This window comes from Eptatretus burgeri, chromosome 12, assembly GCF_056783735.1.
Source record: "Eptatretus burgeri isolate ZD-2024b chromosome 12, Ebu_testis_v1, whole genome shotgun sequence".
In the NCBI taxonomy this organism is placed as follows: domain Eukaryota; kingdom Metazoa; phylum Chordata; class Myxini; order Myxiniformes; family Myxinidae; genus Eptatretus; species Eptatretus burgeri.
This window is the reverse complement of record NC_140972.1, coordinates 94,007,008-94,025,095: the sequence shown is the minus strand read 5'-3', so window position 1 is coordinate 94,025,095 and position 18,088 is coordinate 94,007,008. Positions and strand designations below refer to the sequence as shown.

The 18,088-nt window shown below is 47.2% G+C and overlaps 1 protein-coding gene across 3 annotated transcripts in view; it reads right to left on the bottom strand.

Moving 5' to 3' along the window:
* The window catches only part of LOC147016159 (Kv channel-interacting protein 4-like), a 484,774-nt gene that overhangs the window by 288,375 nt on the left and 178,311 nt on the right, over positions 1-18,088 (bottom strand). Inside the window, exon 1 of one of the 3 annotated variants that reach the window (XM_085848920.1) lies at positions 9,363-9,550. The exons of 1 other annotated variant lie outside the window; for it this stretch is intronic. In XM_085848920.1, the coding sequence (XP_085705046.1) occupies positions 9,363-9,453 (91 nt within the window). In that variant the 5' untranslated portion in view covers positions 9,454-9,550. Of the gene's footprint in view, positions 1-3,419; positions 3,933-9,362; positions 9,551-18,088 lie in introns of those variants that run through there. One more of the 3 variants, XM_085848926.1, reaches the window with a different exon arrangement.

Here is an 18,088-nt window from a genome sequence, read left to right as displayed (position 1 = left end):
CATCATCATCATCATCATCATCCAGAAACCAAGCCATTCGCATCGCTTGGGACCGATGAGGATCCCAACTCGGTTTCTCACCAAGACACACCGAAGATGGATCAAGGGCATTTCATATGCAATCCGATGGGTGTAATACACCACCTTTTATGTCATCATCCAACGGTCTCAAAACACAGTCTACAGACAAACATCTCTTTGGGTGATGTACACACACACACACGTGTGTCGCACAATAATTACTAAGCACAACAGAACATTGTGTGTGTGTGTGTGTGTGTGTGTGTGTGTGTGTGTGTGTGTGTGTGTGTGTGTGTGTGTGTGTGTGTGTGTGTGTGTGTGTGTGTGTGTGTGTGTGTGTGTGTGTGTGTGTGTGTGTGTATGTGTATGTGTATGTGTATGCGTGTGTGCGTGTGTGCGTGTGTGCGTGTGCGTGTGTTTATATTGGCCTCGTAGTGTCTAACCGTGTGCACACAGCTTACCTGTCTCGAACCAAGTGCGCAGGTTATGCTACCTGGGTCACATCACCGGCTGCACCTTTCGAAGCACAAACCACCATCAGTCTCTCCGCACATGGCAACTCATAGTTTCAAGATGCAAGGTGTTCGCTATAAAAGGCGGTGTTCGTCATCCATAAAGACGGGAAATCGATTCAACTTCCTTAACAACCTTTAGCTTCTCCAGGTGATAAAGTTCATTGTGTGGAATCAGGTTTGTTGTTGATGAGCCAATTAGTGTTTGAACAAATAGCTCCTGCTGGAATTTTCTTTCAAAGTGTGGGCTGGACCAGTGTGGGCCCATTGAGGAATAGCACCGGGAGAGTGGTCAGTGATGAAAGTGAGATGGCAGGCTTATTAAACAGGTATTTTGCTTCAACTTTTACACAAGAACAGTCAGGAGAATTACCAATAGCTGAGAGTATCTATCATGGAGGTGAGGAAGGGCTTTTATGGAAGATCGAGGTTGGAGTGGAGGAAGTAAAGGAACAGCTCGGTAATCTAAGAGTAGATAAGGCTCTGGAACCAGATCATATGTATCCGAGAGAAATGAGGGAAGTGGCTGAGCAGGTAAACGAGATGTTAACGGATATTTTCAAGAGCTCCCTGGAGTCAGGACAGGTACCGGAGGATTGGAGAGTAGCAAATGTAACACCACTATTTAAGAAAGTATCCATAAAAGACTTGGGAAACTATAGATCTGTTAGTTTGACTTCAGTTGTGGGGAAGGTGTTGGAGACAATTCGGGATCAGATGAGGAACCATCTAAATAAATAAAAACTAATTAAAGGTAGTCAGCATGGGTTTACCAAAGGCAGTTCCTGTAAAACAAATCTTTTGGAGTTCTATGGAGCAGTGTCCGATTGGGTATATGAGGGAAAGGCAGTGGACATAGTATATCGAGACTTTAAGAAGGCATTTGATAAGGTACCACATCAGAGGTTGTTAGCCAACGTGAGGAATTGTGGAATGGCTGGTCAGGTTGCCAATTGGATTGAAAACTGGCTTAATCATTTCTGGAACAAACCTGGAACGAATTTCCGGGGAGCTTATGGGATGGTGCATCGTCAGTCCGTCAGTCCATCCATCCAAGCACATGCAACTTCTCCGAAAGCACACACGCAATTCGGATGAAACTTGACCACAACCTTCATCACCCATGATGTACCAAAGTTTGTTCAAGGAATTAGATAAAGTGGGGTCTAAGCTATTCCACAGGGGGGTTGCCCCCCCCAAAATATGTATTTGCTTTCTTTTCAGAAACTTGACACGCAAAATGATGATACTTGACCGCAACCTTTATCACCCGTAATGTACCAAAGATTTTTCATGGCATTAAAAACAAATCCACAGGTATTTACTTTCTTCTTCGTTACATATTTTGTGGGTCATCCATGCCGACCAGTGGTTCCCTCATTTTCTGGATATTCCGCTACCTCGTTTTTCCGCTACCAGATGAGCGCCCAGGTATATTGCCCCAAAAGTCACCTAGGGATTAAGAAATTAAATAACATTTGTTTTTTAAAAAATAATTTCTGATTATTTTTATACCAAAAGAAAATTTACAAAATGGAGATAAATTTGCTTTATTTATGAAAAATGATGCAGCTTCGCAGACACGGGCTCTTTCGACAGCATTTTCCAGCACAGCGGACAATAACTTTGGCTGCAGCCCTCGAATATCTGCACAGATGTTGTCCTTGAGTTGCTGAATTGTATGGGGCTTATTGATGTATACACGCTCCTTTAGGTAACCCCAAAGAAAATAATCGGGAGGCGTCAAATCAGGGGAACGTGATGGCCAAGAAATTTCTGAATTTCGTGAAATTATTCGGTGTTCAAAAATTTGCCTTAGAAGTTCCACCGTGGCTCGTACCGTGTGGGCAGTGGCTCCATCTTGTTGAAACCACATCTCAGGTTTATCCTTCACTGCAGGATGCACAAAATTCTCGAGCATGGCTCAATACCGCTCACTAGTGACCATGGTTGCACTGCCATCCTCATTTAAAAAAAAAATAAGGGCCGATAATCCTTTCTGACATTACACCACACCAGACAGTGCATTTGAGAGGATGTAACTCACGTTGATGAATAGCCCTAGGATTCTCTAATCCCCAGAACCTCCAGTTCTGTTTATTCACAAAACCCTTCAAATGGAAATGCGCTTCATTGCTCATAATCAGTTTATGAACAAATTCGTTTTCTTCATTGACCAAGCTCTGAATTTGGACTGAGTAATTTAAGCGTTGTCGATGATCAGTCGGTTTCAACTTTTGCACCAATTGCACTTTGTGTGGGTACAGGTGCAAATCATTTCTTAGTATGCGATACAGTGACATCCGAGACATCCCACACTGGTCAGAACGTCTGTGGATCGATGTTCCTGGTTCGATTAATCTGCGAACGGACTGAATGTGGTCGTCCAGATCGTAGCAAGTTACTTACTGACCCATATTGCTGAAAACGTTGAACCGACCGACGAATCATGAAATCTGAAAGCGGTTTTCTGGCATTGAAGTGTCGGCAGTTTGCTCTTTGGGTGAGAATCATTGATCGATGAAATTTAAAATTAAATTCCACGATTTTGGTTCTTTGTTCAGGTGTGAATTTTTCCACGGGTAATTTCCAAATATTAAATCGAAATTCTGAAACGAAAAAAAAACAAATTATTTAAAATAAAAAAAACAGAAATGTTATTTAATTTATAAATCCCTAGGTGACTTTTGGGACATCCTGTATAACTGGTCTGGTGTTGATGTGGCACAGACACGATGGGTCGAATGGCCTCCTCCTGTGTCTAAATTCATTGTGTTGTGGAAAACATACGAGACGAGCAACAAAACATAAGGCTCATACGAGCCTCGACCAAGGTATACAAAAAAAAAATAAAAATAAAAATAAAAAAACCCATAACGAGTATACCTTCCACAAACACCGATGAAGAGAAAAGTGATGAAAAGGGTGAGGAGTAGTCAAGAGTCTTTCAATGAGGGTGCAGTTAATACATGGAACGGTCCATTGGTCTCCTTCGAAGGGTCGTGGCAGCAGAAATAGCACAGAGGCTTAAAGTCGAGTTAGATGGGCACCTGCAGAAGCATTGGGGATAGAGGGGTACATGGACATCACAGAGACATGGCAGAAGTAAAGAGACACCTTAAAATAATTCATTTCATCTGTATAAAGCAAGTTTTACTCGGTGATTTGCACGAATATTCAACTATTTATTTGCAGAAACGAGTTACTGGGTCTAGTATTAAATTAACTATTTCTCGAATCCAGGGAGCCACACGACCTTTGCGATTTTCAAAGAGGACATATTGTTGGCAAATCAGAAGGTGAAGTCAACCAGTGCCAGATAACTCAGAACCTTGGCATTCCACTTTATATGGTGAATCAGGTGATTGTGCAATTCACCAGCGAAGGCAAGGAATCCACAGATTCCCATTCTGGTCGACCTGGGCTCTCAGAAAGGTGTCTTCGAGCTGTCAAGCGGTCCATTCAGAAAGCTCCCTGTTGCAGAGGAAGTCCAAGTTAGCTCAAGCACTACCATGCGGTACCTTCATCAACTGGGATGCTGTGGGAGAGCAGCTCGGAGAAAACCTCTTCTTACACCAGCAAACATTCAAAGGAGAAAGAAGTGGGCTGATGAGATGGGCACCAGACCGTTGGAGTTTTGACAAACTGTCATTTCTTCAGATGAGTCCCAATTTACTCAATTTTCTGAAAGTGGACAAATATGGGTCTGGAGACTTCCCAGTCAAGAGTTCTTTGAACCGATTGTAACTAACTGTCAAACACGGTGGTTTTTCAGTGATGGTGTGGGGAGCAATCTAGAGCACTGGTCCTTAGGAGCTTGTGGAGCGTGTTGGCAACATCAACTCTACGATATACATTTCTATCCTTGAGGATGGACTTCTCCCCATCTTCTCCACTGTTCAGATGGTCAAAAAGAACACTGTTCATGGAAGATGGAGCTCCATGCCACACTGCAAAAAAAGACCAAATAATGGCAGGACAGAAATGGGATCAAGCGACTTCCATGGCCAAGTCAGTCTCCTGACATGAATCCCATTGAACACCTCTGGACCATATTGGATCGAGCTGTGTGGAAAAAGTCCAGGAAACCAACATCATGGGCAGAATTGCTAACCCGTTTGCGGGAAACCTGGGAAGAAATCCCACAAGAGAAAATTTCAGATCTCGTTAGTTCTATGTCTGAAAGAGTAAAAGCGTTGAAATCTGCAAATGGCAAGTCTACAAAATACGAGTTTATGTATTAAAATGGATCAAATGTTCTTCAAATGTTCAACAAATAAATTCTTTTAAAATCATGGTGTCCATTTACCTCTGTCATGTCTCTGTATATTAGTTGAAATGGATGGTAATGATGAATATGGTGCCCTTCTCCTACCTTAAACTTCCTTGTATCGTCGAGCAGAGTTCAAATAAATCCAAATATTACTGCTACGAACGACACCGACACACTAAATCACAAGTCAAAGAGGGGTTAAAAACAGCAATTATGAAAGTGCAGACAAAACAACGACAGAATGATGGGTTATCTTTTTATCTACTTTTAGCAACTAGTTTGAGTCACAGTGTCTGATTAACTGGTTAACGTACCATTATGAACAGTCAGGGACTCGGTTAAGAGCCAAAACGGAGATGACAAAGTTGAAAAGCATGAATTGGTGGAAAGAAAAGTTTCGACCATTCAATCCCAGAACCACTATGAAAAGCGGTTCCACCACCTTAATTAGAGAAAGAAAAGAAAGGTCTCAGTCTGTCCTTGAATCCCTTAGAGTCAGAATGCTGAGAGGTCATCTTTCCATCATCATGGTCCTCTTACAACAAATAATAATTCAGTGGTTGAAGTTTTTAACATGACGATAAGGAATGGTCATTTAGCCTAGGTTTAAGGTCATTTACGAACCCAGGAGATCGCGCGGAGATCCTATGAAATGGCGTCTTACGGATGGCCTGGTAGACCATGAGTGCGACATTAAAATAGTACCCTCCAGGTGAACACTCCAGGTGGTATAAACAATGAGTTCAAGGAACTTACCGGTTCATTTTGTTGATCGACATACCTCGGTACCTTTTGAAAAGTGCATGTAACCGGTACTCTGGGGGAACACCCCTGTGATGAGCTGTCCAATACTGGGGTGTAATAATATGCTCCACCTGCGACTTGTACATGATGGACCAAATAAGCTATATTTTTTACACACCTTGATAAAAGTTGTTTGCAAACGGCTCCAATCATCAGATGTGGCTTGTTTAATTTTATAGGGTGTCCAACTCCAGAGTAGTAAAAGGTGAGGGGTGGGTCCGAGACCAAGGAATGCACGGAGGAGGAGTAAGGTGAATCGAGGGGTGGACCTCACGAGACACGCAGGTAAATCACATACAATACATGCACATATCATTCAATTATTTTTGTTGTGCAGGTAAAATGTTATAGAGGTAACACCTTCAGCTCATGGAGAGGTAACATGTTTTAGAGATAACACCTTCAATGCATGTAGAGGTAACATATGTTATGGAGGTAACACCTTCAGCTCGTGCAGAGGCAACACATTATGGAGGTAACACATGTTATGGAGGTAACACCTTCAGCTGTAGAGGTAACATGTTATGGAGCTAACACCTTCAGCTCATGTCGAGGGAACATGTTTTAGAGAACACCTTCAATGCATGCAGAGATTACACATGTTATGGAGTTAACACCTTCAGCTCGTGTTGAAATAACACATGGAGATAACACGTTATGGAGGTAACACCTTCAGCTCGCGTGGAGGTAACCCATGATACGGAGGTAACACCTTCAGCTCGTGTGGAGGTAACCCATGATACGGAGGTAACACCTTCAGCTCGTGTGGAGGTAACCCATGATACGGAGGTAACACCTTCAGCTCTTACCCGACTACAAACAAACAAAAAAACACAATTCTCATCCCGATTACCAATTTCAATCTCCGTATCGGGTGTTGGATTATTGACCTGAAGAAGCATCAGCAAGGGTAAGGAGCAGAGTGCAAAGGGCAGTGGATTTAATGAGAGTGTGTGGTAATAGCAGTCGTAGTGGTAGCCAACATGTAGCGAGGTTAATGAACATGAAATGAGGTTAGTCGGCAACAATTTTCGTGAGCGTGTAACAAGGTTAGTGAGCGTGTACCGGGGTCAATGAGCATGTAACGAGGATTAACAGCGTGTATCGAGGATAAAGAGCGTGTAACAAGGTTAGTGAGCGTGTACCGGGGTCAATGAGCATGTAACGAGGATTAACAGCGTGTATCGAGGATAAAGAGCATGCGACGAGGATAAAGAGCGTGTATCGAGGATAAAGAGCGTGTAACAAGGTTAGTGAGCGTGTACCGGGGTCAATGAGCATGTAACGAGGATTAACAGCGTGTATCGAGGATAAAGAGCGTGCATCGAGGATAAAGAGCGTGCATCGAGGATAAAGAGCGTGCATCGAGGATAAAGAGCGTGCATCGAGGATAAAGAGCGTGCATCGAGGATAAAGAGCGTGCATCGAGGATAAAGAGCGTGCATCGAGGATAAAGAGCGTGCATCGAGGATAAAGAGCGTGCATCGAGGATAAAGAGCGTGCATCGAGGATAAAGAGCGTGCAACGAGGATAAAGAGCGTGCATCGAGGACAAAGAGCGTGCATCGAGGATAAAGAGCGTGCATCGAGGATAAAGAGCGTGCATCGAGGATAAAGAGCGTGCATCGAGGACAAAGAGCGTGCAACGAGGACAAAGAGCGTGCAACGAGGATAAAGAGCGTGCATCGAGGATAAAGAGCGTGCAACGAGGACAAAGAGCGTGTATCGAGGATAAAGAGCGTGCATCGAGGACAAAGAGCGTGCAACGAGGACAAAGAGCGTGCAACGAGGATAAAGAGCGTGCATCGAGGATAAAGAGCGTGCATCGAGGATAAAGAGCGTGCAACGAGGATAAAGAGCGTGTATCGAGGATAGAGAGCGTGCAACGAGGATAAAGAGCGTGCAACGAGGATAAAGAGCGTGCAACGAGGATAAAGAGCGTGTAACGAGGATAGAGAGCGTGCATCGAGGATAAAGAGCGTGCAACGAGGATAAAGAGCGTGTAACGAGGATAAAGAGCGTGCATCGAGGATAAAGAGCGTGTATCGAGGATAAAGAGCGTGCAACGAGGATAAAGAGCGTGTAACGAGGATAGAGAGCGTGCATCGAGGATAAAGAGCGTGCAACGAGGATAAAGAGCGTGTAACGAGGATAAAGAGCGTGCATCGAGGATAAAGAGCGTGCATCGAGGATAAAGAGCGTGCATCGAGGATAAAGAGCGTGTAACGAGGATAAAGAGCGTGCATCGAGGATAAAGAGCGTGCATCGAGGATAAAGAGCGTGTAACGAGGATAAAGAGCGTGTAACGAGGATAAAGATCGTGCAACGAGGATAAAGATCGTGCAACGAGGATAAAGATCGTGCATCGAGGATAAAGAGCGTGTAACTTGAATAAGGAGCATGTAAGAAGCATAAAGAGCAGATAACGAGGATAAATAGCATGTAACAAGGAAAAAGTGTGTAACGAGGTTAATGAGCGTGTTATGAGGTCAATGAGTCTGTTACGTGGATAATAAGCATGTAACGAAGATGAAGAGCGTGTAATGAGGATAAAGAGCATGTAACGAGGCTGAGCATATAACGAGGTTAGTGAGCATGCTCGGAGGGGGGTGAAGAGGTCTGATGAGCGTGTAATGAGGTCAATGAGCATGTATCGAGGGAAATGAGGGTGTGGCTCGATGACGAGGTTAATGAGAGTGTAACAAGGTTAATGAGCATGTAACAAGTTTATTCAACATGCACCGAGGTAAGTGAGCATGAGGAGAGAGAGGTCGGTGGGCGTGTGGAGAGAGGTCGGTTGCCGTGCGGGGAGATGTCAGTGGGCGTGCGGAGAGAGGTCAGTGAGTGTGTGGGGAGAGGTCAATGGGCGTGCGGAGAGAGGTCAATGGGCGTGCGAAGAGATGTCAGTGGGCATGCGGGGAGAGGTCAGTGGTCGTGCGGAGAGAGGTCAGTGGGCGTGCGGAGAGATGTCAGTGGGCGTGCGGAGAGAGGTCAGTGGGCGTGCGGAGAGAGGTCAGTGGGCATGTAATGAGGTTCATGAACATGTAGCAAGGTTAGTGAGAGTCCAATTAATTTAATAAACATTCACCGAGGTTAGCGAGTCTGCGGGGAGAGGTCAGTGAGTGTGTGGGGAGAGGTCAGTGAGTGTGTGGGGAGAGGTCAGTGAGTGTGTGGGGAGAGGTCAGTGAGTGTGTGGGGAGAGGTCAGTGAGTGTGTGGGGAGAGGTCAGCGAGTGTGTGGGGAGAGGTCAGCGAGTGTGTGGGGAGAGGTCAGCGAGTGTGTGGGGAGAGGTCAGCGAGTGTGTGGGGAGAGGTCAGTGAGTGTGTGGGGAGAGGTCAGTGAGTGTGTGGGGAGAGGTCAGTGAGTGTGTGGGGAGAGGTCAGTGAGTGTGTGGGGAGAGGTCAGTGAGTGTGTGGGGAGAGGTCAGTGAGTGTGTGGGGAGAGGTCAGTGAGTGTGTGGGGAGAGGTCAGTGAGTGTGTGGGCAGAGGTCAGAGAGTGTGTGGGGAGAGCTCAGTGAGTGTGTGGGGAGAGGTCAGTGAGTGTGTGGGGAGAGGTCAGTGAGTGTGTGGGGAGAGGTCAGTGAGTGTGTGGGGAGAGGTCAGTGAGTGTGTGGGGAGAGGTCAGTGAGTGTGTGGGGAGAGGTCAGTAAGCATGTAATGAACGTGTAGCAAGGTTAGTGAGAGTCCAGTGAATTTAATAAACATGCACCGAGGTTAGTGAGTGCCGCATGGAGTGGTGGTCGGAGTGCTGACCTTGCGTGATCCTGCCAGAGATAACGTCCAGGAATGTTCGCAGTAGACTCCGTACCAGGTGGGAGCAGCGGCGTTTGGAGCGGCCACTCATGGTTCTCGGTCCTCATGCAGTGAACAGAGCCAGGGTCGAAATGACCCTTTAAATGTTGCTGTCTGACTATGACTCTGACTCTGACTCTGCCCACTTGTGTACTTATATCCCCTCCCTTCCCCATCATTTTCAGCTTCTTCCTCTTCTTCTTTCGTCGTCGTCGTCGTCGTCGTCGTCGTCGTCGTCGTCGTCGTCATCGTCGTCGTCTCCTCCTCCTCCTCCTTCCGAGGCATTTTTCACGAGCCGAGTCAGCATGTCCCGGGTGTTACTCCCCTCCGAGTCTAAGACTTTGTCCGCACCGGCACTGCAGCATCCTCGAGCGATGGAAACAATCAGAGGGAAGGGTCCTCGCTACATCCCCTGCCATAAACTCCCTCCTCCCATTTCCCAACATCTCGTAATCCTCATCACTCACAGGTTCTCATATTGAGACACCTGCAGACTCGCCCAGGTTAATACCAATCAACGACGAACACCTGTGTAAACTTTGTGTATCTGTATGACGTTTGTTAGGTGGATGATCAATGCTGAACTCCAAACCTTTTCCTTCTTACCTGCAGCTTTCGACACTTCGAAGTTTATTTTTCTTTTCCAACATAACGAATGGTCTTCACACTTAAACAATGCGGAAAACAAAGAGATTGAGCGAAGTCCTCTTGTTCGAACCCAACCTGTTTTTTTGCTGCAATGGTTGATGTAAGACGAGCCGTATTCCAGGCAATTAATCAAGAAACAAGATGTAAACATTCAACAAACACGAACACTCTACCCTGGGGTTACAAACACGAACACTCTACCCTGCGGTTACAAACACGAACATTCTACCCTGCGGTTACAAACACGAACACTCTACCCATGGGTTACAAACACGAACACTCTACCCTGGAGTTACAAACACGAACATTTTACCCTGGGGTTACAAACACGAACACTCTACCCTGGGGTCACAAACACGAACACTCTACCCACGGGTAATAAATACGAACACTCTACCCTGGGGTTACAAACACGAGCACTCTACCCTGGGGTCACAAACACGAACACTCTACCCTGGGGTTACAAACACGAACACTCTACCCTGGGGTTACAAACACGAACACTCTACCCTGGGGTTACAAACACGAACACTCTACCCACGAGTTACAAACACGAACACTCTACCCTGGGGTCACAAACACGAACACTCTACCCTGGGGTTACAAACACGAACACTCTACCCTGGGGTTAAAACACGAACACTCTACCCTGGGGTTACAAACACGAACACTCTACCCACGGGTTACAAACACGAACACTCTACCCTGGGGTTACAAACACGAACACTCTACCCTGGGGTTACAAACACGAACACTCTACCCTGGGGTTACAAACACGAACACTCTACCCTGGGGTTACAAACACGAACACTACCCTGGGGTTACAAACACGAACAGTCTACCCTGTGGTTACAAACACGAACACTCTACCCTGGGGTTACAAACACGAACACTCCACCCTGGAGTTACAAACACAAACACTCTACCCTGGGGTTACAAACACGAACACTCTACCCTGGGGTTACAAACACGAATACTCTACCCACGGGTTACAAACATGAACACTCTACTCTGGGGTTACAAACACGAACACTCTACCCTGGAGTTACAAACACGAACACTCTACCCTGCGGTTACAAACACGAACACTCTACCCTGCGGTTACAAACACGAACACTCTACCCATGGGTTACAAACACGAACACTCTACCCTGGAGTTACAAACATGAACATTTTACCCTGGGGTTACAAACACGAACACTCTACCCTGGGGTCACAAACACGAACACTCTACCCACGGGTAATAAACACGAACACTCTACCCTGGGGTGACAAACACGAGCACTCTACCCTGGGGTCACAAACACGAACACTCTACCCTGGGGTTACAAACACGAACACTCTACCCTGGGGTTACAAACACGAACACTCTACCCTGGGGTTACAAACACGAACACTCTACCCACGAGTTACAAACACGAACACTCTACCCTGGGGTCACAAACACGAACACTCTACCCTGGGGTTACAAACACGAACACTCTACCCTGGGGTCACAAACACGAACACTCTACCCTGGGGTTACAAACACGAACACTCTACCCACGGGTTACAAACACGAACACTCTACCCTGGGGTTACAAACATGAACACTCTACCCTGGGGTTACAAACACGAACACTCTACCCTGGGGTTACAAACACAAACACTCTACCCTGGGGTTACAAACACGAACACTCTACCCTGGGGTTACAAACACGAACACTACCCTGGGGTTACAAACACGAACACTCTACCCTGGGGTTACAAACACGAACACTCTTCCCACGAGTTACAAACACGAACACTCTACCCTGGGGTCACAAACACGAACACTCTACCCTGGGGTTACAAACACGAACACTCTACCCTGGGGTCACAAACACGAACACTCTACCCTGGGGTTACAAACACGAACACTCTACCCACGGGTTACAAACACGAACACTCTACCCTGGGGTTACAAACACGAACACTCTACCCTGGGGTTACAAACACGAACACTCTACCCTGGGGTTACAAACACGAACACTCTACCCTGGGGTTACAAACACGAACACTACCCTGGGGTTACAAACACGAACAGTCTACCCTGTGGTTACAAACACGAACACTCTACCCTGGGGTTACAAACACGAACACTCCACCCTGGAGTTACAAACACAAACACTCTACCCTGGGGTTACAAACACGAACACTCTACCCTGGGGTTACAAACACGAATACTCTACCCTGCGGTTACAAACACGAACACTCTACCCTGTGGTTACAAACACGAACACTCTACCCTGGGGTTACAAACACGAACACTCTACTCTGGGGTTACAAACACGAACACTCTACCCTGGAGTTACAAACACGAACACTCTACCCTGCGGTTACAAACACGAACACTCTACCCTGCGGTTACAAACACGAACACTCTACCCATGGGTTACAAACACGAACACTCTACCCTGGAGTTACAAACATGAACATTTTACCCTGGGGTTACAAACACGAACACTCTACCCTGGGGTCACAAACACGAACACTCTACCCACGGGTAATAAACACGAACACTCTACCCTGGGGTTACAAACACGAACACTCTACCCTGGGGTCACAAACACGAACACTCTACCCTGGGGTTACAAACACGAACACTCTACCCTGGGGTCACAAACACGAACACTCTACCCTGGGGTTACAAACACGAACACTCTACCCACGGGTTACAAACACGAACACTCTACCCTGGGGTTACAAACACGAACACTCTACCCTGGGGTTACAAACACGAACACTCTACCCTGGGGTTACAAACACGAACACTCTACCCTGTGGTTACAAACACGAACACTCTACCCTGGGGTTACAAACACGAACACTCTACCCTGGAGTTACAAACACAAACACTCTACCCTGGGGTTACAAACACGAACACTCTACCCTGGGGTTACAAACACGAACACTCTACCCACGGGTAACAAACACGAACACTCTACCCTGGGGTTACAAACACGAACACTCTACCCTGGGGTTACAAACACGAATACTCTACCCACGGGTTACAAACATGAACACTCTACTCTGGGGTTACAAACACGAACACTCTACCCTGGAGTTACAAACACGAACACTCTACCCTGGGGTTACAAACACGAACACTCTACCCTGGGGTTACAAACACGAACACTCTACCCACGGGTAACAAACACGAACACTCTACCCTGGGGTTACAAACACGAAACCTCTACCCTGGGGTTACAAACATGAACACTCTACCCACGGGTAACAAACACGAACACTCTATCCTGGGGTTACAAACACGAACACTCTACCCTGGGGTTACAAACACGAACACTCTACCCTGGGGTTACAAACACGAACACTCTATCCTGGGGTTACAAACACGAACACTCTACCCTGGGGTTACAAACACGAACACTCTACCCTGGGGTTACAAACACGAACACTCTACACTGGGGTTACAAACACGAACACTCTACCCTGGGGTTACAAACACGAACACTCTACCCACGGGTTACAAACACGAACACTCTACCCACGGGTTACAAACACGAACACTCTACCCACGGGTTACAAACACGAACACTCTACCCTGGGGTTACAAACAGGAACACTCTACCCACGGGTTACAAACACGAACACTCTACCCTGGGGTTACAAACACGAACACTCTACCCTGGGGTTGCAAACACGAACACTCTACCCTGGGGTTACAAACACGAACACTCTATCCTGGGGTTACAAACACGAACACTCTACCCTGGGGTTACAAACACGAACACCTACCCTGGGGTTACAAACACGAACACTCTACACTGGGGTTACAAACACGAACACTCTACCCTGGCGTTACAAACACGAACACTCTACCCACGGGTTACAAACACGAACACTCTACACTGGGGTCACAAACACGAACACTCTACCCTGGGGTTACAAACACGAACACTCTATCCACGGGTTACAAACACGAACACTCTACCCACGGGTTACAAACACGAACACTCTACCCTGGGGTTACAAACACGAACACTCTACCCACGGGTTACAAACACGAACACTCTACCCTGGGGTTACAAACACGAACACTCTACCCTGGGGTTACACACACGAACACTCTACCCTGGGGTTACAAACACGAACAGTCTACCCTGGGGTTACAAACACGAACACTCTACCCACGGGTTTCAAACACGAACACTCTACCCTGGGGTTACAAACACGAACACTCTACCCTGGGGTTACAAACACGAACACTCTACACTGGGGTTACAAACACAAACACTCTACCCTGGGGTTACAAACACGAACACTCTACCCACGGGTTACAAACACGAACACTCTACCCTGGGGTCACAAACACGAACACTCTACCCTGGGGTTACAAACACGAACACTCTACCCACGGGTTACAAACACGAACACTCTACCCACGGGTTACAAACACGAACACTCTACCCTGGGGTTACAAACACGAACACTCCACCCACGGGTTACAAACACGAACACTCTACCCTGGGGTTACAAACATGAACACTCTACCCTGGGGTTAAACACACGAACACTCTACCCTGGGGTTACAAACACGAACACTCTACCCTGGGGTTACAAACACGAACACTCTACCCTGGGGTTACAAACACGAACACTCTACCCTGGGGTTACAAACACGAACACTCTACCCTGTGGTTACAAACACGAACACTCTACCCTGGGGTTACAAACACGAACACTCTACCCTGGAGTTACAAACACAAACACTCTACCCTGGGGTTACAAACACGAACACTCTACCCTGGGGTTACAAACACGAATACTCTACCCACGGGTTACAAACATGAACACTCTACTCTGGGGTTACAAACACGAACACTCTACCCTGGGGTTACAAACACGAACACTCTACACTGGGGTTATAAATGCAAACACTCTACCCTGGGGTTACAAACACGAACACTCTACCCACGGGTTACAAACACGAACACTCTACCCTGGGGTTACAAACACGAACACTCTACCCTGGGGTTACAAACACGAACACTCTACCCTGGGGTTACAAACACGAACACTCTACCCTGGGGTTACAAACACGAACACTCTACCCTGGGGTTACAAACACGAACACTCTACCCCGGGGTTACAAACACGAACACTCTACCCTGGAGTTACAAACACGAACACTCTACCCTCGGGTTACAAACACGAACACTCTACCCTGGGGTTACAAACACGAACACTCTACCCTGGGGTTACAAACACGAACACTCTACACTGGGGTTACAAACACAAACACACTACCCTGGGGTTACAAACACGAACACTCTACCCACGGGTTACAAACACGAACACTCTACCCTGGGGTCACAAACACGAACACTCTACCCTGGGGTTACAAACACGAACACTCTACCCACGGGTTACAAACACGAACACTCTACCCTGGGGTTACAAACACGAACACTCTACGCTGGGGTTACAAACACGAACACTCTACCCTGGGGTTACAAACACGAACACTACGCTGGGGTTACAAACCCGAACACTGTACCCTGGAGTTACAAGCACGAACACTCTACCCTGGGGTTACAAACACGAACACTCTACCCACGGGTTACAAACACGAACACTCTACCCTGGGGTTACAAACACGAACACTCTACCCCGGGGTTACAAACACGAACACTCTACCCTGGAGTTACAAACACGAACACTCTACCCTGGGGTTACAAACACGAACACTCTACCCACGGGTAACAAACACGAACACTCTACCCTGGGGTTACAAACACGAACACTCTACCCTGGGGTTACAAACACGAATACTCTACCCACGGGTTACAAACACGAACACTCTACCCTGGGGTTACAAACACGAACACTCTACCCTGGGGTTACAAACACGAACACTCTACCCTGGGGTTACAAACACGAACACTCTATCCTGGGGTTACAAACACGAACACTCTACCCTGGGGTTACAAACACGAACACTCTACCCTGGGGTTACAAACACGAACACTCTACCCTGGGGTTACAAACACGAACACTCGACCCTGGGGTTACAAACACGAACACTCGACCCTGGGGTTACAAACACGAACACTCTACCCTGGGGTTACAAGCACGAACACTCTACCCTCGGGTTACAAACACGAACACTCTACCCACAGGTGACAAACACGAACACTCTACCCTGGGGTTACACACACGAACACTCTACCCACGGGTTACAAACACGAACACTTTACCCTGGGGTTACAAACACGAACACTCTACCCCGGGGTTACAAACACGAACACTCTACCCTGGAGTTACAAACACGAACACTCTACCCTCGGGTTACAAACACGAACACTCTACTCTGGGGTTACAAACACGAACACTCTACCCTGGAGTTACAAACACGAACACTCTACCCTGGGGTTACAAACACGAACACTCTACCCTGGGGTTACAAACACGAACACTCTACCCACGGGTAACAAACACGAACACTCTACCCTGGGGTTACAAACACGAACACTCTACCCACGGGTTACAAACACGAACACTCTACCCTGGGGTTACAAACACGAACACTCTACCCTGGGGTTACACACACGAACACTCTACCCTGGGGTTACAAACACGAACACTCTACCCTGGGGTTACAAACACGAACACTCTACCCTGGGGTTACAAACACGAACACTCTACACTGGGGTTACAAACACGAACACTCTACCCTGGGGTTACAAACACGAACACTCTACCCTGGGGTTACAAACACGAACACTCTACCCTGGGGTTACAAACACGAACACTCTACCCTGGGGTCACAAACACGAACACTCTACCCTGGGGTTACAAACACGAACACTCTACCCACGGGTTACAAACACGAACACTCTACCCTGGGGTTACAAACACGAACACTCTACCCACGGGTTACAAACACGAACACTCTACCCTGGGGTTACAAACAGGAACACTCTACCCACGGGTTACAAACACGAACACTCTACCCTGGGGTTACAAACACGAACACTCTACCCTGGGGTTGCAAACACGAACACTCTACCCTGGGGTTACAAACACGAACACTCTACCCTGGGGTTACAAACACGAACACTCTACCCTGGGGTTACAAACACAAACACTCTACCCTGGGGTTACAAACACGAACACTCTACCCTGGGGTTACAAACACGAACACTCTACCCTGGGGTTACAAACACGAACACTCTACCCACGGGTTTCAAACACAACCACTCTACCCTGGGGTTACAAACACGAACACTCTACACTGGGGTTACAAACACGAACACTCTACCCTGGGGTTACAAACACGAACACTCAACCCACGGGTTACAAACACGAACACTCTACCCACGGGTTACAAACACGAACACTCTACCCTGGGGTTACAAACACGAACACTCTACCCTGGGGTTACAAACACGAACACTCTACCCTGGGGTTACAAACACGAACACTCTACCCTGGGGTTACACACACGAACACTCTACCCTGGGGTTACAAACACGAACACTCTACCCTGGGGTTACAAACACGAACACTCTACCCTGGGGTTACAAACACGAACACTCTACCCTGGGGTTACAAACACGAACACTCTACCCTGGGGTCACAAACACGAACACTCTACCCTGGGGTTACAAACACGAACACTCTACCCACGGGTTACAAACACGAACACTCTACACTGGGGTCACAAACACGAACACTCTACCCTGGGGTTACAAACACGAACACTCTATCCACGGGTTACAAACACGAACACTCTACCCACGGGTTACAAACACGAACACTCTACCCTGGGGTTACAAACACGAACACTCTACCCACGGGTTACAAACACGAACACTCTACCCTGGGGTTACAAACACGAACACTCTACCCTGGGGTTACAAACACGAACACTCTACCCTGGGGTTACACACACGAACACTCTACCCTGGGGTTACAAACACGAACACTCTACCCTGGGGTTACAAACACGAACACTCTACCCTGGGGTTACAAACACGAACACTCTACACTGGGGT